We start from the raw sequence: 24322 nt of genomic DNA on the forward strand, positions 1-24322 counted from the left end.
CAATGAAACTTCTACTTTAATTTGACACAACATTGATCTGTTTCTTCACTTGACCATTTATGGTATCCTCAAGTCTCCTCCAGCACTACATTTCAATGGAGCCAATGTTTCTCCTGTCCTGCTTTTCTAGTGTCCAGCTGTCATATGCATATAGTATTACAGAAGATATCCTTGTTGAACAGATCTAGTCTTCATTCTACTCAACCTGTCAAAATATTTGGGGATTTTTTTTCCAGATCTTTCATTGGAACTCTACCAAGTTCTAGTCCTCAGTGTGTCTCTTGTTGAGACTGCCGGATCCCTTGCTGTTAATCCCAAAAGCTGACACTTGTCAACTGCCTTGATGTCCTCACCATCCACTGCTACTCCAGTTGCCATGACTTTACTTTTTGGCACATTCAGTCATTGTCCTTTTTTTCCCTGTCTGCTTCGACTTTTCAACAGGATTTTAAAGTCTTCTTTATTCTCGGCTATTAGCGTGATATCATTGCCACATGAACGATTACTGGTATCTTTTCCACCAACTTTGGATCCACATTTCTGAGGCTGCAGTGATGAGGGGGGGGAAAAAAAAAAAACAGTGTCTTGCGTTGTACAGAAAGAAAACCATGGAAAATGGCCCTTTTATTCTTTCAATCCTCATTAAGCGGGTAATATTGTTCCTGACTTTTATGTGTTTAAAGATATAGTCTAGTTTATGAGTGAACTGCACAGCCACACTCATATCGATTCAAGTCTGAATCGCTGTATGTGTTCTTTGTCATTCTCCCAAACTGCTTATTGTTATTTTAGGGCTTTGATAAAAGTTCATTTTGGTCACATTATCCTTCAGAAGTGCCTTGTCATATTCCTCACAGCTCCTCCTAATTGCCCTAATGGATTAAACAGACCTGTTCTGGCTGCAAGTGTGAATACATTAATTCAGAATGCTCAATAAATACTCACGCTCGTCCCGGGCTTTGATGACACATCCGCTTAGGTGTTTCCAAGGGTGCTGACATCCAAGCTGAGGAAAAAGTACGAATTTATTAATGGCTTTATTTTGGCAACTCAGTAAAGTGCAGTTAGGTGGAGACTTAATTGTGTTGAAAGGTTTTATGTGAAGTAATGAATGCAACCGAAAGCCCAGAGTAACTGTTCAAGGGCCTTAGTGGCTTCGGGTGGCTGGGAGGAACCTTCCTAATTCCGCATTTTTGGCAGAAGGTCGTAAGAGACATATAAGTCCGCATGCAGACCATTGTGTCTCGGCCTTTAGTGTTTGTTTCTTATTTCCCAACCTGCACTGGAGACGTATTTCAGTTTCTGTTATTAGTTGAATATCACGTGGTTATTTTTTCCTAATTACTTCTGTACGGCGAACTTGTTTCTCTCAAACTCATTGATCCTCCTCGTTTCTCTGGACAGGAATTTTGCTCATTCTCCAGCCCTTAAAACAAATCCAGATAATACTTTCTTAAAATTTACAATAATGTAACATTGCTGTCTGTGTCATTAAAATTTTTTCCTAGTAAATAATTTATTAGCAATTTCTTACATATTGCAATTATGTATTATAATACAATCATTGTTATTCTTCTAATAATAACAACTCAAGAAGATCCGCAGCTGTCAACACAAAGCATTTTGAATATTTATGTGGTGTTTATTAGGTTGCTATGAAATGCTTTTGAAAGAGTTATAAATCTCTAATATCCTTGATAAATTTTTATTATCCCGTTCCACACTGGGGATAATTTAACTCTTGCATGATGATTACTGTTTATGTTAATGGGTGTCTCTATTTTTCTCCATCCATACCTGTAAATTTAGCTGGTGGTGATGAGTTATGATTATGACCTTCTCTTAATGAGAATAGTTAAATTTGCTCAGTTTGCAGACGGATGAAATCGATCAGTTGTCAGGATGTCTATAAATGAGCTTCTCCACTCATTCAGTGGCAACAGAGGACCACCACCACCTCCATTCACCCCCAAGGGATTAAATTAAATGCCTCCAATTTAATAGCACTTAACTCCACGCTTTGCCTTCATGTTTAAGCGCTCCTGTGACTGTTCTGCATAGATAAGTGCAAACAAATTGCACCGCATTGCTAAAAAAGCCAATACATGCATCTAATCTAATTTAAAGAGGCGTGTGGGGGGGTGCGCTGGAGGGCTATTGCCGAAGTACGACATACCTACTCTGACCGCTGAGGACTGAGATGCTCTTTCCACATTTGGCCCCTGCTTGAGTGCATGGCTCCAGATGGAGTGGTCCCAGAGAGCCCCGGGCCGAGAGGCTCCGAGAAAGAGCTGGGCTGGAGGCCTAAGCACACCGGAGCTTTCTGCACCATCCCCAAAGACTCAGAGTGCAGCACAGATTGTAAACACATTATTTATGGCTTGAGGCTTGTGAGATGTGGGGGTTGGTGGAGTAGAGGGAACCTGGAATTACTGACAGCAACAGCGGAGGGCAACACGTCCCTGCTTCTATTCTGAGATATGGGCAGCAGCTCAGTCGGCAGCAGCACCATAAGTGTATCTACTGAAAGAAAACCTCTTTACCAATTAATTGGCAGAAACGATGAGTTTCTCTGTGCCTTTGTGTCGTCTAGCTCTAGGCACTGAGCAGGACCTACAGCCCAGGTCCACATTTGAATGAGGGCCATGTCATTTCCAGATTCTAACAATGAGCAGTGGATTCGATGTGATTTGTCTCCAAAGGGAAATCTGAGACCAGGCCCTGGGTATTTTCTAGTGATGGGTTACCAGGTTACCACATGACAACAATTTAGGTGCCGTTCAAGAAAGGGGCAGAGTCGGTGGTGGGTATGGGTCCATATTATTATGATAAATGACTAATGTCCTATTGATTAATTATATGCAGGATTCACATGTTCTGTTGTTACATGCCATCAAGTCAATGTCAACTCTTGCTGACTGCTTTCCCAGAATTTTCTGTCCTCCACTTGTGTCTTTCATGTTGAAAGGGCCATTTCCATTGTCACTGTGATTGAGCCTATCCATCTGCCTGCTGCTTGTCCTCCTCTTCTTTTTCCTCCAACTTTTCCAGTTTTCACCATCTTTTCGAGAGAATTCAACCTTCTCACTATGTGTCCAGGTAGAATAACCTTGGTCTCATCATTTCTGCTTCCAATGACAGTTTCAGTTTGACTTGATCCAACATCGATGCATTTGTTTCCCCTAAAGCACCACAGTTCAGAGCATTCCATTTTTTTCTGTCCTTTTTCAGTCCCACCTTCACATTCATATGAGTAAGAGAAAATGCTCCTGCTTAAAAATTCACATTACAGATGGAAATATAGGTTGGTGCATTTGCAGCTGAAAACTCATGAATTGGATATTTTGCTCCCCCACATGCTTAAGTCCCCAATAACTCCCTTCCAATTATTTTTACTGAACCCAGAAGAACAATAAGACACCTATAACTTCCTACCAGCCATAAAGGGGGAAACTGTGGGATTAAAGCCATACCCATGACGTGTTCTTCTGCTCCGGTAAAGCAGGTCTTCTGCTGACATGGTGCCTGTGCAGCACGCACAAATTGGTTTATGGGAGGGAAAGCATCCTTTTCAGGAGGTCACCTGCACGTACCTGGCAGGGTCTCAGCGCTGGACTCCTCGGTTCTCCTGGGGCCTGAGCGAGCAGGTATCCTGTCCAAGCGGTCCCCAGAAGAGGTGTAGGCTGGATGTCTGTGCATCAGGGATGTCGGTGTTTAATTTGGTTCCTTTTTCAGGTGGTGTTGGTTCAGTCTCAGAGAAAATGGAAAAGAGGCTTTAAAAAGTGTATACTTGCTTCCAGAGTGAAAAGTTGCATAAAACCTCTTTATGTGATCTGTTTATTTTTTTTATGAACAGTATATAGAGACATAGAAAATAGAGTGCAAGTTGACTCATCAGACTATATTCCCTTTTTTCTATTGCTCAGGGTTCCAGGATTTGTGAAGCTTATGCCAGGTTATGTGTATTGACTGGATATAAGTGGCAATGCTGCCATAAATTCCTTTTGTGAAGCTTATGACGTGCAGTTTTTGTTAAGACTGAGTCACAGAGGTGTACATGCAGTTAAGTGGTCATTTTTGAGACTATACTTTTGGGGCATTGAAGTGTGAAGGGACTGTCTATCCTTGTTGATGAGCTTCAAGTTGTGACCACTTTTTCTCTTTGCTGACCTTGAAATCATTGAAGACAGCCTATTTAGCCTCTTTGGCACGCTGTTAGTTGTCTCATATCACTCTGAAAACTCTTTTTCATGTGGTGTTTCTGTCTTCTGTCCATCACCTGTATATATATTCCATATGTTTGTATCTGTATAAGATTCCACATTTATGCATGAAATAAATAAAGGCAGACGGAGACAAAGTGCCCTGGACTAAATCGGCACCTTGTCACGTTCCTCATCCAAGTCCATGGTAACACTTGAATGTCTATCAGATTTCATTCCATCGCATGAGACCTTCAGGAGACCCAGGCTGGGAAAAAAAAGACACGTAATCAGAGGCGGATGTTTCCTTCTTTCCTGTTTTGTTTTCATCTTTTATTAATATGGTTGAACTAAATATGCAAAGTGGCTCCGCAACTCTCCCGGGGCGTTTGTGGATATAAAAACATGGAAAGGAAGCATCTCGTACAAAAGGCCTTGAGTGGTCTTTGTTGTACTGTTTGCTTTTTTCCTGTGGTCATAAACAAGAAAATTCTACCAAATTCTTTATTCAAAAAATATACAGATTTACTGCTTTGGATTTCTAAAATATATTTTTTTTATCTTTAAGCAGGCTCATAACAAGAGCACACTAAAACTCTCTTAGGTGTGTTTTAGCTGTTTTTGACTCTCATTTCTCTGCTGTATCATCATATATTCAACTTTATTTTATCCCATATGATCTAAGGCATCTTGTATAAAAGAACTGGCCTCACATCAAAAGTGATATATTATTATTCCCAATAGCTTTATATTCTTGCAGAGAACTGCCATTCTAAATTGTACAAGAACCCCCGCAGGGGGGTGAGTTGTATGGATAATTAATTCAATGCGAAATCTGTGAGAATGTGCCTTGAGGGGGGAAAAAACCATTTAAGTTGCTGACAATAAATTACTGCAAAATAATTCAGCTCTGTGCCATAGAGGAAAATTGTGAGGGGGGAAGAAAAGTTAAAACAGTTAAAATACTCTCTGAAGTAGCATTTAAGGCTCTTTTTTCCAGAGGGAACAATTTTATGTATATGATGAGAAGCACACGGTCTGTATGGCCGCCACCTCCTCCACTCAAGGAACCGGCAGGACGATAAATAAATGCAGACTGTATTGGATCGGGGTACTGTGCAGGTTCACGCAGGCTGCTGTGGGGTCCGGCCCCTTTGTAGGATCTCACCGGGTCCGTTGCCGAAGTGAGTGTGAGGTCAACATAGAGAACACGGTGTTAGCAGAAATGCAGGGGAAGGGGGCGTGTTTAAGCATCTGAGCTCTCGTGGGATCGAGCAAAGGCGGCAGTGGAATCAAAACAGCCTTTATTCCAGATGTCTCTGACGCCTCCGCCACACCATGATGAACGTACACCTATTGTCATTGTGTCTGAATCATAGCTCTGCAGGGCTGTTGTGGTGGGGGGTTAAGACACCGAGGGTGGCTGTGGATGGTGGGGGACTCAATATGATGCCATCTTCTGGATTCCAGAGTATTTCTTCCATGTAGAGAGAGGAAAAAAAAAAAAAAGTTTTTATCCATTTGGTTCTTCTCAATCTGGGGGGCCGGAGGGGAGGCGGGGGTCAAGTATGGGCCGTAACCTTAACAAAATGCTGCAGAGAGGTTGAACGAACGAACGAACGAATGAACAAACGAATGAATGAATGAAGTCAATAACAATCGTTGTTACTGAGGGATTGATTCAAACTCATTTCGGCTTGCAGTCCACTGACCCGTCACCTCCCGTCTTTCACGGCTTCCAGCTTCCAACCCGTGCGAGGCCAACGATGGCCGGGGACCCTGTTCACACCTGTGCCTCATCGGATACAATCGCACGGCTGCCTGCGCCTGCCCCCACCTCATGAAGCTCTCCCCTGACAACACATCTTGTATTGGTAAGTAGGCCCCGCCCACTGGGCCCCCCAATAATTGGAACAGACCTCATGCCATTGGCTGCAAGAGGTGTTAATCACAGAAGAAAGTGCTAGAATGGTCTTAGCCTGTAGTACGAAAAACAATTTTAGTACCAAGAAACACTTTTTCTGTGTCATATAGCAATTTTATTTTGAAATTTCTCATTTGTTTTTTTTTAAAAATATTTTTCTAATTATGTATTACAGTTACAGAAAAAAATGTCTTACATTTCCCTCTCCTTAAGCTATTTGCTGTTAGAAAAGTCTTTTGAATATTTTAATTATAAAAATGGAAAACTCAATATTTTGCTATGAGATTAAGCCATAAACAAAGTATTTGTAACCAGTGTATCTATATTTACACACTTCAGCAAACATTACGTGTTACATATTTGCTACTTTATTACAGTCAAGTAATCAATCAAACATAAATTATGACATACAACTATTTGTTGGGGTTTATTTTGCTTCTTTCTGAGCAGATCTTTGACTCAGCATGAAAAAGCTATAATGCAACTGTGTGTTTTCTGCAATGCTTTTTTATGCACCACCCACTGAGAGATGTACTTACAGTCCAATCAGTTATATCCATAACACGACTGCAATTTCTCAGTTCCTACTAGCCTGAGCTTTGGGAGAGTGCTTATTGTATCGAAATGTGTTTCATTAGGGTTTCAAGTCTGGGGATAGGGTTAGCAGTTAGGAGCTGGGGTTAGCAGATAGGGATTAGCAGTTAGAATGGCGGTAAGGGATTTCTGATTAGAATTAGGGTTAGGGGTTAGTAATTAGTGGTTTGAGGTTGGGTTAGGGGTCAGTGGTTAGCGATTAAGGTGGGAGTTAGGAGTTTACGGTTCGGGTAAGTGGATAGTATTGGAGATTACAGTTAGTGGTTAGGGTTAGTGTACTCCAAAGAGATGCTGTTCGGGTTCACCCATAGTGTGTGAGTGACTGAGAGAGTGTGTGTGTTCCACTGATGTATGGATGAGTGACCCAGTGCAAGGAGTGTATCTAGCAGTGTAAATCACCATGGTGAATAAGGTGTGTGGGCTGGTAATACTAGATAGAGTTCATTGGAAGTCACTTTGGAGAAAAGCATCTGTTAAATCAGTAAATGGAAATATAGTGGTTAGGGTTAGTGATCTGGGGATTAGAATTAAAGTTAGGAGTTAGGGGTTAGCAGTTTGGGGTTAGGGTTAGTGGATCGGATCAGGGGTTAGCGTTTAGGGGTATTTTTTTGGTTTGCTTTTCCCTCACATGGACGGCATAGTGCTCATGAACAGTACCTTGTGTAGGAATCCACAACTCAGGGTCACTTTAAGATCAGTTGACTGTCTGTCTATCCCATAGTATCATATGAAAACATCAGGGTAATACACATTGCGTGTGAGCATTCAAGACAATATCTTCTGGATGATTAGATCAAACTTACAGTTGAATGGGTCTACCTGTTAATGTGATCGTGAGAATGTTGATATATCCCAGTTCTTGTTACTAGATGGTGGTCAAACCATTTGGTGATAAGGAAATTTGGGGTAGCCAGCAGTAGGGGGTTGGTTCCTGTGAAGGCTTCCTTGCCTTTGATGCTTTGTTTGAGAGTATCACCTCTAAAGCTTTGTGTAAGGTCACACCTTTAAGGACTGCCCGCTGAATGCTTAAAAAACCACAGTGGTGTATGTCTCCCTTAGTTAGACTTGATGACTACAGTGCGAAACAGAACGTTCTGATGTTGTAGACTGATGCTATCATCTGCAATAAAAAATCCTGCTGAAGATACTTCCAAGTCTCCTGGTTGTCTCTGCAAATTCCCAACACTTTTTCTCCCACCACAGATTTCCTGTGTCTTTTTACGTCACAGTTATCGCTCATCCGTTTACATTCAACCAGAAATTAATGATTTTCTTTCTGATCTCTTTGCCGGAACAGCATTGAAGAGGTTTCTGCTATATGCCAGGCGCTCAGAAATCCGCGGTGTGGACATCGACAACCCATATATGAATATCATAACGGCCCTGACGGTCCCTGACATTGACAACGTCACCGTAGTGGATTACGATGCTCTGGAGGAGAGGATTTATTGGGCTGACGTGAAAACACAGACCATAAAGCGAGCCTTCATAAACGGGTCCGGTTTGGAGACAGTCATATCTGGAGGTACGGTACTGTTATGCTGTGACCCGTCACGTCGGCCTTTCATGTTTCAAAGCACGCTTGTTCCCAAAGACTTGCTGGCACCAGCCCCACATTGGAAAAGCAGACATGAGAAGACATTTGTATTCCACTCATGTCGGCTCATGCCTTTGCAGCTACATGACTGATGTGTTGCATGTTGTAGCTCTTCTGTCCACAACACTTTTCCAAACCCCCAATGTATCTCTTTGATCTGCAGGGATTCTGTACTATGAATCTATTTAAAGAGAGTCCTCTAAACTGTGCTTGAGGACAGGATGAAGACCTCTTTGAGGGCTTTCGCATTGCATCTAAGAGAGACTCCAGCCACTTGCTCAGAGAGAGGAGCCCGCAACCTTTAGCCACCTAATGCTAAAGCTAAGCTGTTGACTGTTCTTCTCTGTGTGCCTCATGCCATGTCTGCTTCTTCCAGATATCCTAAATGTCCGTGGGCTGGCTTTGGATTGGCTCTCGAGGAACATGTACTGGATAAGCTCAGAGAACGATGAGACGCAGATTAATGTCGCCCGCATGGACGGATCTCTCAAAACCTCAGTTGTCCACGGCATCGATAAGCCTAAGTGCCTGGTCGTGCATCCGTCCAAAGGGTAAGTGGAATGAGGAAATGCGGAGAAGCGCCAGATTTCCCTGCCAGTCCGTCATTGTCGAGGGCTTAGCGTGCTACTGTCCCTCTTAAAGTGCTCAGTGCTCTCAGTGTGAGACGCTCCATGGGGGCACTTAATGAGTCCTCAACGAGGAGCGCAAGCGCAGCGGAAAGAAGGGCTTGTCACACACGTGTCACCAAAACGAGACGTTAAATCCCGCTTTTATTTTTGGCACGCCCTGAGGGGTGGCAGTGTTATCAAACGGCTAAGCAGCCGTAAGCAGAGAGGCTCTGAATCGATACGGCCGATCGATAAAGCCGTATAAAAGTGGCTCGTTGAGTCTGAAAAAATAAGCAGTTTGTTAAGTCCTGTACAGGAAAGTCGGACTCTTCGAGTTTTACTTACAGTGATTTCCCATGTCTCCTTGCACATCACCGTGGCACAAATATATTGCACTCTTTCGTTTATTTTATTGCATTTATATTTTATATTTTACCCATTTCACAGTGTTTTTCTCTAAAGCAAAGTACAATGTCAGGTTACCCTGATTTACCCATTTTTTCAGCTGGGTAATTTAGAGTAACTACCTTGATCATCAGACCTCACACCCCCGAGTCTACAGGAATCGGCTCTAAACACAGTGCTTCCCACCACACTCTGTTTTAAATTAGCTTTACCATGCTTATAATGAATCCCAGAGAAGCGGTCCTTTTTCTCTCATTATACCTTTTATTATGGCTTGAAGCCCATATGAAACCACTCAGAAGGTGTAACTACTGTACTTTGAAAGTACTTTCAGATGCTGACTTGTATCCTCCGTTTGGTTTTATTTCCAGAAAAATTTACTGGACTGATGGCAACATGATCAACATGGCCAACATGGATGGAAGTAACAGTAAGATCCTGCACCAGAACCAGCGGGAGCCAGTGGGTGAGTGTCGCCAAATGTTCGTTCTACATTCGATTGCGGAAATGGGCAGTGGCCATTCTGGAGGGAGCGCTCTTTGAGCTCATTCTGGGAGGGGTAAATGCACTGCATTTTTATGCTGCATTCTTCTCTCTCATGCATTAAAAAAAAAGAGAGAGAGAGAAAATCAGACTGCGCAACCCTTAGTCCTCCCCCAGCTCGCTCAGGTTCCCTCCGAACGCGTCGGCCAATGATCAGCTCCCGTTCTTTGGCACAGCTCTGCTTCCTGCAATATGGCTTTGTTGGCTTACAAGCAGCGCCGGTCCTGGGGTCTCGGGTGCTCCTTGACAAGTATCAGTCCAGCACCTCCTAGACCTTTACCACTAGATTAAGAAAAGTACATACGTGTGTATGTGTATATGATATTTATTGATTTACTTACATAAAGACACATGCAGATCGTCGAGGAAAATAGAATTTGAATTTATTAATGTTATTTTTTTCTAACATTACATAGAACACCTACGTGAACATTATTTCTGCACAAAGTAGCAACATTTGAAAGAGGCAGAAAGGCGATGCCTCACACCATGTTTACGATATGAATTTACATTTACATTCACATTCATACATGGGCAGCTGGTAGTCTAGTGCTTACAGCTGCAGCCCTTGAACCCAAAGGTCAGAGGTTTGAATCCTATTTCCGGCTGGACTACCTTTGAGCAAAGTACTTACCCTAAATTGCTCCAATTCAAAAAAAAAAAAAAAACAGATGTATAAATGGGTAAAAAAATGTTGGAGGCCTGACATTGTGAGTTGCTGTGGAGAAAAGCATCAGATAATTGTGAATATATAAGACAGAAGATCTTCAGTTTTCTAGCAAAACTTTTTCTGTATCATTGAACTTTTTCTTTTTCGGTGTACAATTTACTACAACTATACTTTGGTTTTAGTAGCAAAATTGGGCACCCCCTTGACGTTCACATAGGTTTGTCTAATTATAAAACCAGCCGCTGTAAAACCAGAACACACTCAAATCCATCGGCGTTAATAGAGCCGTCTACCTTGAGCCCACGCCGCCGCACTGTGGGTTTCCCCAAAAATACTGCTGCTGGCAAAATAGACATCCCCTCGGCTGACTTTCCTGACCCCTCTCGAACCTGTTGGCCTGGATGATGCCATCTATAGGAAGCAAATCTGGCAGGATTGTGTAAGAAGGTCGACAGTGATGGAGCGCCCACGTGATCTTTCGGGACATTCGGCCGACTGCGCCGCTGTGCCAGTTTGAGCCCTTGAGCGCAGCACTGCGAGAGCTCACATTAATTTTCTCCCGTCTTCTTCTTTCCAAACATGTGGGATTTAATCTGATTTTCTCCCACTTCCCGTCACAAGAAAGCCCAAGGTCGCACTCCCAGCTTCTCAGACATGTGACCCTATTTTTCACCCGTACCCGTGTTTACAACATAAATCTTTCCGACATGCCACCGTGCGCACAACTGGAACGGGACCCAAATTTTAAATAACAGCAATCGTAATTATGATGCAGAGTGGGGAATTGTGAAAATGAGCTATACGTGTAGAGACATCTGACCTTTGCTGCACCAACAGTGCCATAAATAAAACACGTGCACTCAGAAATGTCCCAAAACACTGTGAATAACTGCTATTACCTCCAGCAAACACACACACACACACACCAGGCTGTTGAGTCACATGGCCCGGTCGTACAATTCTTTATTAGCATTTTTTAAAGGGTCAAAATTTGGTCAAACAAGATTCAGCAGCATCTCCACAGCCGCCCATGATCAGGGCTGCAGACTGAAGCTTCCGGAAGCTTTGCTAATAGAAAGGATATGTGATGCTTAACGACCCATGTAAGAAAAGTTAATGTATCGGATACATTTTTTTAAACAGATGTTAAATTTTAAAAGCAGCCTAAATGCACTCATGAACATTTACTGGTTTAATGCTCAGGCTAAAAATCATTTTCGAGTTACCGCCAAGCATATAGTTTGTATATAATTTATAATTAAATCACATCCATGCTGGCAGCGGAAGTGTTTATTTGCTGTTATAGGAACTCGGCAGGATCCATAAAGTTTAACAAGGAGGCCTAACCGGGCCGAACCCTTCTGCCCCAGGTCTCTCGGTCGACTACTCCGCCAGCAAGGTCTACTGGATCAGCTCCGGCAACGGCACCATCAACCGGTGCAATCTGGACGGCAGCGCTTTGGAGGTGATGGAGTCCATGAAGAAGGAGCTGTCGCGAGCCACTGCCCTGGCCATTATGGGTGAGCGGAGCGTTGCTTATGCTTATGAATAAAAGCGCACCACAGATTGGGAGCAGGGTGGGGAAGATTAATTACTGCCAGTTAATCGCTCCCAAAAAAAGACATTTACCAGAGTACCAACAGGGTTATATTGACATTGTGCCTCGCTGCTGGCATAGCGCTGGAGTGGCGGTGTACCGGCCAAAACGATGGCTTTTATGACCGATAGTGCGGTTTTCCTTCAAATGATGTCCATGTGGTTATTGTTTCACGTTTTGTACAATTTATTCCTTTTGTAGTTGTAATCTTTGTCACTCGTGTGCTGTATGCTCTGTGAAAGGTTTATTGTGTTCTTTCAGAAAGGAAACGCGGCATGTGGTAAAAATGCATTATATTAGCATTTATTATAATATATCAAAATCTGTTTGGCTCATGTTGATACTGCCATATTATGTAGATGATTTTTTTTTTTTAAATGTGCATAATCTGCCTTTGTCATCTTCCATAGACACAAACAAGACAGCAATTGCAGGCAGCATCTGCAGAGTCTAATTCCTGCATAACTTTCAAAGGGAAATGAGTAACAGCAGGTGGCGCAGTGGTTAAAGGTGCCGTCTTGCACTTGAAGGACTCAGGTTTGAGTCCCACCCCCTGTTGTATTATCTTACTGCAAGGTGTTTATCTGGAACTCGTACCGTTAAAAACAAATTAAAAAATGACCCGGCTCTATCAATGGATGAATCATTTTAAGTAGCTTTACGCTGTAGGTTGCTTTGACAATAAGTGTCAGAAAAATAAATGTGGAAATACATAACATAACAATGAATGTCGAAAAAAGGAGGCTGGATTGAGGTGCAGTTGACTTTCCTTTCGCCCTTGAATAAGGAACAAAAAAATGAGAAGAAAGCAGTTTAAGAAGCTGAGATTGGGGGGTGGGGCGGGGGGACATGATTACACTACAAAATATGTGTGTAACGCTACTGTGGTACCACAGCGGGCTGACTGAAACACAGTGAGCTGCTGTTGCGGAGGGTATTAAATACAGTCGGGGGGGTGTGTGTTGGGGGGTGACCCGAGAAGGTTCATGAAGACATGTTGGGATCGTTTTGCTTCACATCCAGGGTTCTTTTGTTCTTCTCTCTGTGGACAAGTTCACAAAGAGGGGTGGGGACTTTTTTCGCTTTTGTTTTCATCAAGTTGCGCGTGTCTTTGGAGAAAAGCATCTGCTAAATGAATACATGCAAATTTACATGTAAAATAAGCCGTTTAGCCTTGAACACTGAATAAGGCATACTGTCACGAAAATATGAAAAATCACATTTAATTGCCAGTGTTTATATTAAAGGGCAGCAGGTTGTGTCGTGGTTAGAGCTGCCAACTTCCTGTCGAAGGACCCAGGTTTGAATCACACCTCCTGCTGTAGTGCCCTTGATCAAGGTTCTTACCCTGCGTTAATACAGTAAAAATGACCCTGCTGTAGAAATGGGTACATTGTACAAGTACCTTATCTCACACTGTAGTAGTAGTTAAACCCTGAGTGTGTGCAACCGGTGCCAAACACTCCTTCTGTGTAGTTTTTCACTACAAAGGTGTATAAAATTCAAGGCTCTTCTCAACAGTTGCCTGTCCTCTTGAACCACCAACCAGTTCCTGACAATGATTTGTCTATGAATTCATTTCCAACAGTTGTCTCAAGTTTGATTTAAAAATAATAAAACACAAACAGTTTTTACACACTCGCACGTATTTCTCACTGATATTTTGAGAAGGCTGCAGAGGACAGTTGTCTCATTAATTTTCATATTGTCCATCCACTGCGCCCCGAATGTTAGCACTTTATATAACAGCTCATGAATATTGAAATTTTCATTTTCAAGGTGGTACATTCTGGTTCACAGAATGCAAATTAATATTATTGATGTCACAAAAATTCTGGAAAACAACCATGACCAAGACAGTCCGAAAGAGTCGAAAAATAAAAAATATCATCTATTCCATTTCATAGACTGTAATTCGCTTACATGTGACCGAAGGACATTACATTTACATGTACTTATTTATCAGACACTTTTGTCCAAAGCAACTTCCAGTGAACTCTATGTAGTGTTATCAGCCCACACACCTTATTGACCGCAGTAACTTACACTGCTAGATACAGTACTTACAGTGGGTCACTCATCCATACATTAGTGGAACACACACACACACACACACACTCTCTGTCACTCACACACTATGGGGGAACCTGAACAGCATGTCTTTGGAGTGTGGGAGGAAACCAGAGCACCCAGAGGAAACCTCACACGGACATGGGGAGAACATGCGAACTTCACACAGACTGAGTAGGGATCGAACCCATGTCCCCTCGTACCACCCAGGCGAGAAATTCATATCAAATCCAGCTTATAACTATTTGTAAGATGAAAGCTATAGATTCAATTGAAAATGAGCTGGTTAATGTTCATAATGTCCTGCAATAGACTGGAATCCCATCTAGGGTCCACCCCCACCCCCCCTTCCTTGAACCCAATGCTTCTGGAATAGGCTCCGGTTCATCAGGACCCTGCTCAGGACAAGCGGTTACTGAAATCAGATGGATTGGATGAACATTCATACCTTCAGGCAGAATGTTCACGACACAAGAAGCGATATTATAAAAATCATTAGAGCACTAATAAAATGTGATTTTAATTTAGGAAATGCAGGGAACTACACAAAAATCTGAGCATTTGACAGTTACTCTGATCAGACTTTTATTGCTTCGTCACATGTCTATAGAGTATTTACCACAATTACAATCTTCATATTGTACTTAAAAAAAAAAAATACAATGCAGATGAAACATAAAACTGGCAGCGCGTTTGAACTGCTGAGAGGTGCAAAAAGAACCGTCTCAGGCCACTGTGTGTCCTACTTTACTGACGTGTTTTCAGTGCGTGTTGCAACAGCTGCCGCTGACAGGAAATCCGCGCCGCAATCGGCGCTCCTGCATCTCGCCTCTCCATCCGTCATCTTTGAACTGTCACATGGCGAGACGCCGAGGCGGCACTTGAAAATGTGTCGGCATCTTTGATTCTCATCGCTTTGATGGCTCAGACGTCCTATCAAATTATCAATTTTTTTTTTGGTTGTTTTCATTTAAAACAATGCTTATTTTTAGTTCTACCTGATGAATTAAGTTCAACCTGTGGGGGTTAAAGTAAAAATAATAAGCCCATTACACCGGAGCTCCTTTGTGGACCTGCCTCGCATGTGTCTGGCGCGACACGGCAGCTACCCGCTTGACGGCTGAACTCATCAAAGTGTCTCTAAAGCAACGTGGAACTTTTTCTTCCCCTCTGGTTTCAAATTATCAGTCTTTAAAGACTTGTGGCATAATGTTAAAAGAAAATCAGTTGTCGTATTTTGCATTTTCGCAACAAGGTGCCTCTTTAAGCATTCACTGCCGTTATGTCCAACACCATCCAAACCCCGATTCCGGAGCGAGACCGTCCCTTGTGTGGCTCACTTTCCTTTTCAGGAGTCCCATTGGGTTACTGGGTACTCCTTTGACATATTCATTTTAACCACTAGAGAGATGATGGAACAAAGGTGTCATAAAAACATTGCAGGCTACAGAATGGACTCTTTCCAATAAATACCTGTTTGTTTATTAAGCTCATGAGGTGTAGGGTTGCACAGCGTCGCAGCAGGTTACACTGGTGCCTCTTACAGTGTTATGCCACTTATAATTATTGACCCATTTATATACCTGAGAAATTTTATTTTATTTCATAGGGTTCTACAGCTGGAGGTGAGATTCCAGCCCACAACCTTTTGGGTCTCAAGGCAGGGACTTTAACCATTATGCTATCATGCCCTGTACAGCAGACAGCATGAAAGAAAAATAAATAAATAGAATATGCAGCCCAAGAGGCCTTCTTAGTCGTAGTAGTACAACTAGTATTGTATTATAAATACTATACATAGTATTAATAGTAATTTGGGTAGTATGGTGGCACACTAAGTAGTGCTGCTGTCTCACAGCGCCTGGGTGGTACGAGAGGACATGGTTCAATCCCCACTTAGTATGTGTGGAGTTTCCATGTTCTCCCTGTGTCTGCGTGGGTTTCCTCCGGGTGCTCTGGTTTCCTCCCACAGTCCAAAGACATGCTGTTCAGGTTCCTCCATAGTGTGTGAGTGACAGACAGAGAGAGTGTGTGTGTTTCACTGATGTATGGATGAGTGACGCAGCATAACTAGTGGTATCTAGCAGTGTAAGTCACCGCGGTCAATAAGGTGTGTGGGCTGATGACACTACATGGAGTTCATTGGAAGTCGCTTTGGAGAAAAGTGTTTGATAAATAAATACATGTAGTATTGAATTTTTCTTCCGTTGCAATTCCTGTTCAAATAAGTTATAGAAATGCATCATGATTAAAAAACAAAAAAAATACATAGCAGTGATTCATACAAAAAGCTATATTTTGGAGATGAGTTGGCCCTTAGAAGCCATAGTTAAATCATGGTAAAGTACCACATCACTAATAACTGAAAGTGTTAACCTAAAACAACTGAACGTGCTCCAACATTTCAGTTTCCTAAGTTTCTTTCTGTTCCTCAACTCTGCTTCCTAGCACAGCACTTTGTTTAATTAGCTCGCTATGTTGCACGGCTGCCCGTGTTTAGTTTCCCAGCATCCTTTGTACGAGATAAAATCGAGAGAGTCTTTGACCTGCGCCTCTCCCTCCTATCGCCATGGGCTGCCCAGCGACGTACCGCCACGGAGACATTTAGTGCAGCGCCTTTGGAGGACGTTCAATCTCTGCCTATGTTTGCAGCCTCATTATCTTTAGAGTGATTATAATCTTATCGGAGTCTCGCTGCGCGATACACAATCGCCGTCCTCGATACGATAATATTGGACGAGACCGATCGGTATGTCAAGTGCATGTCAAGTTTGACACGTTTTATCGTGTCTCCCTACCATTTTGTTAAGGTAATTTGCTCAAGGTTGACGTTGAAGAACATGATGGCAGAGCTCCGTTGACCCTCTTCCTTCCAGACGATGTTCCAAGAGAGGCCAGTCGCCACCACATTCGTGCCTAAGGAGATTGGTTCACGTGGCCAAGTGGGAAGTCTTTTGTGACACCGCATGTGCTGTTCAGCATTATGTCCATGGGGTGTGGTCCCATTTCAGAACAGTTGTCTCTTTAGGGTGTTCACCTGTGTTGTTAGTGTAGTTGCCTCTTCTGGGCTATTCTGCTAATGGTATTCTGACTTGTGAAATTTGTTTTCTTGGTACATCTTGAAACATCATTTTTGTTGTGTCTCTATTTATTACATGCATTGCTATGTTTTACCTGGAGCGGCAGGTGGGGTTTTGGTTAGAGCCTGAAAGCCTTGGGTTTGAACCCTTGCTCCTGGTGTAGCACCCTTCACCAAGGTACTTACCTAGACCTGATACAATAAAAGCTACCCTTCTGTATAAATCGGTCAATCACTGTAAGCAGCTTAGTGTACTACGGTAGACTGGAGCCTTGACACACACTCCCCTCCCACACTTGGAAACTCTTCGTTTGGAGGAAATGAGCACCAGCAGCGGCCAACTCGAGCGATAAAGAGAGAACTGGAGAGAAGGAAGAACGAACTTGGGGGTGAAGAGGCGTAGAATAGCTTCGAGAAGTTGTGGTGAACTGTGTGTTTGTGTTAAATGTTTAGCGATGAGAGTGAAGATTTGCAGTTTTGCTTGGAGTTTGAGCTCCTCATTTATTTCAGGGTGACATCTCACTGCTGTGCTACTGCTCCTCTTAGAGCTGCGAGGCCATGTCCTTTTGGTGAGTTAAATCTGGTTCAAACGTTAATGGGGGTGGATTGTAAGAAGAACCAAAAATCCACCTGCATGCTTGCACCCCACACACAGATATAACATTGAAAGTTGCTTTGGCGACAAGAGACAAGAGTCTCATTACAGGGGATCGGGAAGAGGGTTCTCTTGGATTATTGTTTCACAATAAATTATTATTATTAATGTTTTCTCCCACCAGTTGTCCACTTTGACAACTGTAATCTGTCTCTGGCTACTGAGTGACGCGTGATTATCGTTTTTTAACATCCTAGAGGCAGTCAAAGTCAAAATATTCCCATGTAATGTCAGAAATCATCTGAACACAAATGCCCTGTTTCTGCATTGAGCTTCATCACCTTAATGACTTTGTGGCATTTAATGCGTTTTCTCGCAGTCTCGAGGCGACGTCGGGAAACGGATCGCGCCCCCCCCCAACCCTCCGCCCTGAGAAAAGTGTCTGTCTTGTTAGAGATAATGACTTCTCAGCTCTCGCAGCTTAACACGTCCTTTTCAACGGGAGCTTTTGAGCATCCCATTGACAGAGGTGACATTACTTGGTGTGAAGCAAACACACGTTTACCTGTCTGATCATTTCCAGCCGTACATAGCTGTGCCCACTGAATTTAAAACACTTTTACAAATTTGTATTAATTTAAAAAATTCTAATTTAATTTCTTTTAAACTGTGAATAGCTGTGAAATGAATCAGTGAGCTGTTCACAATACATTGCTGTACTATTCTTCATGGTGTTGCGAAAATGGTCGCTGTTTAGAGTTACACAGCTGAGCCATTTTTTTAACTATTGAATCGGACTCTGTTTTTCATCATCGCCGGTACGATAAGTCGCATCGAGCTGAATTTGGCTCCCGGCGTCCACTTCTGCTCCTCTCGTGGTAAGGGAAGGAAGGCATGAAAGTGCTTTACCGTTGCCTTCTTCTGCACGTCTTTGGATGATGAGCATGAGGAGAACATGGAGTCTCCACTAGGCTGAAAACTGATAATTCTGGCAGAGTGAGGAACCAGTGCTACCTGCTGTGCAGAAGTGCCACTCCTTTTGTAGTTATTTATTATGAGTTTTATACTTGGAGGGCTTCAGTGGTGGTACTTTCAAGGACCCCCATTGCAGGACTTGCTCTGCTTGTTTGAGACGATGGGGCCCCAGTGGATATGAAGATGTGCCCCACGTTGTGGCTGCTGATCCACAAGGCCACAACATACCCTTACATTTCTCATTGTTGCAGCTGCTCTCCACCCCCATGAGTTCAGCGTGAAAGATTTCTTTGTCTCCATCTTTATAGCTCGGTCTCTAACCCTTAAACCGCAGCCCAAGTGACCGTTGGCGTATTTCAGGTGGTAAGCTGTGGTGGGCGGACGACAGCTCTGGGCAGCTGGGCACCGTCACCAAGCGGGACGGCCGGAACCCGGCGGTGCTGCGGACCAAGACCACCGGGGTGGTGCACATGAAGGTGTATGACAAGGACGGCCAGAAAGGTGAGGGCTGCGGCCAGGAGACTTGATAGTGGACAACTTCACGCTCTTCACACACTTGCTTTTCCTCCCCGAAATGAGCCGGCCATAAACCGCGCCAAGTCATCCGTTATGCCAACGGCAATGGATCGACCGGAAAGGTCCAGAAACCACCGAGCAGCAGGAATATTTCCTTCGATTCAGGTCACTGGGTATGTTAATGATCTCCAGGAACTCTTCCTCTCGTATCAGAGGTTTATGATAACATGGTATTATCCCGCGTTTCTTTCCACTCCACTAAACAGATGACCGGGACCAGAGAGCATGCACTTCAGTGTAGACCATATTTACCCTCTCCTCCCTCCGAGCTGAAATTAGAAAACTGTGGAAGCACCCTTAATACCTACTGGTTAATCACTTGCGGTTCAGAATAATGTGTGTGTCAGTCCCCCCTCCCACCCCCACCTCCACCCCACATATTTTGAAAAACCGCAGAGGCAGGTCGAACGGTCCTAATGTCCACAGTGCGGTTTCAACACGGCCGAACGCAGTCGCGTGACTTCTTGGCACATTCATCCATATTCCTGACAGGTCCATTAAGAGCATTGCTGCAGATATCCAAAGATTTCCATTAAAAAAAGAGGAAAAAAGTCAATTAAGGAGTCTTTAAGGTAAATTTTTTACTACCCCTTCAAACTTCCCCAGACCAATTAGCTACTTCATTTATCTCCATGGCAGGGAAAGCAGGGGAGTGCTGGACGTGTCTCATTACTCGGGTTCAAATGAGCTTTCGGAGCAGAGCATCGCTGAGGCCTTCATTGTATTTACTCTTTATTTATTTTATTAAAAAAAAAAAAAAAAAAAAACAATTCTCTGAGCCTGGCAGTACTCATAAATGTGGTAATTATATTTATTCGTGTAAGAGACGCCTTTTCTCCAAAGCAACACATAACAGAGCAAACAGAAGTGCATCAATAGACAAAGACCTCGAGATGCAGTAAAAATTAGTAATTCTCGAAGTACAGCTGATTTGCTCGATACCACATTTTGTTGCCGGCACCTATTACATGAGGAGCTTCTTATTGAATTAAGAGGAAGTGCAGAGGTGATTTGGAGAAGAGTGGCTCTGAAAGTGATGGGTTTGAGACCCTCCTTGAATGCTGGGAGGGATTCAGCAGCTCTGAGGTACAGAGGGAGCTCATTCCACCTCATCAGAGCCAAAAGCAGAATCATAATTTGAATATTTAAAACAATTACAGTCCTTTGCTTGAAGAGCAAACATATCTTCTCATTCCCAGCCCCTTTGCTGGTGACGTTACACACACGCGACCCTAATCCTTGGGGGTGGGGGGGTGCACTAAGTTCCTGCCTGAAGCCGTGATACATGGACAAGAGACTCACAGAGGGTATTTTAAAAAGACCACTTTAGAATCAGACTCCCTGTATCTGCCATTGTGATCAATTATGAAAAAACTTTTCCAGCAGACTCTCCTATTATTTTAAGAAGCTGCAGAGTCCGAAGGAGCGTTTTGCTTCACTTTAATTTGAAGCTTCCCTAAAGGTATAGAAGACAAACACACAAGGGCCCCCTACCTTTCGTTTTGTAACGTTTAAAAACTGTACTTAATTAGAAGGACCGTTTGAAATCTTTGCAAAATTGTTTAAAGGCCTCATCAGTTTGTACCCAGGAGGGACCACATCAATGATTAATTTTATCCTTCCTCTGTTTTCACGAAGCTTTTCTCTCTGGGAGGATTTGACAGCACTGAAATCAGATACGATCCAATAAATTCTAAAATTCCTCATGTTAATTGAATTTGCACTTGGAAATGCCACATTGTTCATGGGGGGAGAGGAAAATAAATTACGCAAGACAAATATGAAATGTTACACGCTGTAGCGTACACAGTGTTTTCAATGTAATTAATGGGTTTTGATGATATTTGTTCAGAATTGAATTAACAAGACTGGAATGGATATGGAAAAGGAATCGTTTCCCTTCTAGCTCAGGGCTGCACCCTGTTTAAATGTATATTTCATATTTGTTCGTTTAGCAGACGCTTTTCTCCAAAGCGACGTACATCTCAGAGAACAATACAAAGAGTCCATCACATTAACAGAACGGGAGATTTTGATGCAAACACGTGATTCTATAGCGCAATTCATTTGTCACATTCCACCGTATGAACCAATGTACATCGCACTGGTAGCTGCATAGCGGCTTATCCATTAATCGGCAATTTCTTATCAAGAAACTGTAACAAACATTTACATCCCATGAGTAGCTGCAAAAAGGTTTAACCATTATTCAACAGTTATAATCACAAAATTATTGAACATAAACATGTTAATTGCACTCAGATCATGTGAGAAGTGAGTTTGGAAGAGGTGGGTTTTAAAACCCTTCTGAAATGTGGAGAGATTCAGCAGTTCTGAGTGGGAGGGGGAGGTGATTCCAGCACATAGGAGCCAGAACAGAGAACCTTTGTGTTTCAGGGAGGAACCCGTGCCAGGTGAACAACGGCGGCTGCTCACAGCTCTGCTTTCCCACATCGGAGGCAACGCGCAGCTGCTCCTGCACCGTGGGATACCACCTGCGCAACGACCGCATGTCCTGCGAAGGTAGGAGGCCATCCCCTCCTCCACCGGGATCTCAGCTCCACCTTGATCAGACACCTGGGCAACTTTAACTTGCGGTGTAACTCAGCAAATTGCTAGTTGGACCCCTAGAGGTTTATTCTTTTTATATATACATATATATATATATACACACACACACACACACACACACATCTTCAGAGCCGCTTGTCCCATATGGGGTCACGGGGAACCGGAGCCTACCCGGCAACACAGGGCGTAAGGCCGGAGGGGGAGGGGACACACCCAGGACGGGACGCCAGTCCGTCGCAAGGTACCCCAAGCGGGACTCGAACCCCAGACCTACCGGACAGCAGGACTGTGGTCCAACCCACTGTGCCACCGCACCCCCCTATATATATATATATATATATATATATATATATATATATATATATATATATTTTTTTAATGCCCTTAATTCTCAATAGGAGTTTTTTTTTGTTTTCCTCTCCTCAGCTGCCAGCTGCCTTATGTGACCAATTCAGCCATGAGTGACATGTATTTGGATCCAAAGGCAGCGTCTCTAACCGCCTCTGATTTGTTGCCTGTTGCATCTGATAGCACTAATACCAGAACAATGGATTATGGTCAGAGAGGAAAAACAAGTTTGTTTGTTTATTTATTTATTTTATTTATTTTAGGAATTGGATCTTTCCTAATGTATTCAGTGCACGAGGGAATACGAGGGATCTCCTTGGACCCCAGTGACAACACGGAAACATTGATGCCCATCACAGGGACAATGTTCCCTGTGGGCGTCGACTTCCATGCAGGTAACTGACAGTCTGCTGCAGGTCTTTGTTTTCCGTGGTCGGGACCAAAGTGTGCAGGACCAGCAGGTGGTCGTTGTGCAGTTCTTTTACTGTGTGCCGCAGTGCTGACCAACGTTTATACCCCGGCAGTGGAGCGTTTTGCTCCTGTCAGATCCGTCCAGCTACACGTCGTTCATGTATTAGCCAATTCATTGCTAATTCACCTCTTTGCAAAGTGATATTCAGCACCAGATCCAGGCGAGCGGCTCATCTTGTGGGCATCAAAAGCGTCGTTCATCAGTGGCGCCGGCTCTCCTTCACAGATGATGTGCTATAGCTACAGCAGCCATGGAGGATCATGGGAAAATGGATGTTTCTTATCCGGCGGGACCACGAGCAGCGCGTGACTCAAAGGCAATTTTTCAGACGTATCGCACGAACGGGGAGAGGTTCACCGCGAACGCCGATGCACAGACCGTGTTCTGGTGGGGAGCATGTTTGTGGCCTGTACTTCTGCATGATTTATGCGGGAAATCGAGTTCAGTGGCGTGAACGCTCCATCACAGTGATGCGAAACAATACTCTTCCTCGGCTCGGCCCGATTTATGACAGCCGACTGTGGGCTATAAATAACATACTAGTTTTGCTTCATTTATGCATCATCTTCCGACGGGATGTAAAACGGTTACCGCACCTCGCGGACAGCAAAGGTGCCCACTCAATATCTAGAGCGATAACTCGGATGTACTCTTGCGAAGCAAAATCGCGATGGCTGCCGACCACATTTACATTTAATCATTTAGCAGACGGTTTTCTCCAAAGAGACGTGCAACTCGGAGTCAACAAAATTGTAAAGCAAAAAAGAAACTTGCAGTAAACCAGGCAGAAATGCTTGTTTTCATAGCTGAGCACCAAACAAATGCGGGTTCTCGGTGTGACCTTGACTTGACCTTGGTGCGATCGGCAGTGATTTGGCAGCGAATGTGGCATAATTTCAGTGTCTTCGTGCTTGCTTGGTTCGTGGTAGGCGCTAAGTGTGTGTTTTCCTCCTCCGAGCGCTCGCAGCTGCTCGCTTAAGTGTCTGTAAAGTGGACCCGTTATTTTCCCATGAGTTCCCATGAATGTGCTCTACTCAGCTGTCGAACCAAGGGCCCCCCAGTGCGCCGTCTCCACCAATTCACAGGCACACTTGTTGGAACCATGTAGTGTATTTATAAAACTCAACAACAAACACGTTAAAAAACAATACTGGATGCCTGAATTTTTAAAATGTCAGAGCTTTCTATAATTTTTTCTCATTGTGAAGATGCAGCGATTCCATCAGTTTTGCACCGTCTCACACGGAGCCATTTTTTCCTGAACGAGCAACTTCCAGAGATGTTTATAATATTTGAGCTTCTATTTACTGTTTATTTTTCATTTTGTATTTGAAGGTATACAGTAAGAGCTTTAGATGAAAAAGTAATTGATGTCAGAGCCCTTTAATTAGTGGATAATAAAGCCTTTTCTTCAGACTGGGAGGTAAATGGATTAAAGTGTCTGAAAATGTGAAATGATATACAAGTGATATAGAAATACTTATTTAATGTGAAAA

General features: G+C 43.3%; 1 protein-coding gene across 1 annotated transcript in view; it reads left to right on the forward strand.

Moving 5' to 3' along the window:
- lrp1ba (low density lipoprotein receptor-related protein 1Ba) overlaps window positions 1-24322 on the forward strand; it is a 342612-nt gene that overhangs the window by 203368 nt on the left and 114922 nt on the right. Inside the window, exons 27-34 of the mRNA XM_029256802.1 lie at window positions 5945-6076; window positions 8018-8245; window positions 8694-8868; window positions 9702-9796; window positions 11914-12063; window positions 19220-19360; window positions 21833-21958; window positions 22618-22749. Of these exons, the coding sequence (XP_029112635.1) occupies window positions 5945-6076; window positions 8018-8245; window positions 8694-8868; window positions 9702-9796; window positions 11914-12063; window positions 19220-19360; window positions 21833-21958; window positions 22618-22749 (1179 nt within the window). The remainder of the gene's footprint in view (window positions 1-5944; window positions 6077-8017; window positions 8246-8693; window positions 8869-9701; window positions 9797-11913; window positions 12064-19219; window positions 19361-21832; window positions 21959-22617; window positions 22750-24322) is intronic.

Source organism: Scleropages formosus, chromosome 12 (assembly GCF_900964775.1).
Source record: "Scleropages formosus chromosome 12, fSclFor1.1, whole genome shotgun sequence".
Taxonomy (NCBI): Eukaryota; Metazoa; Chordata; class Actinopteri; order Osteoglossiformes; family Osteoglossidae; genus Scleropages; species Scleropages formosus.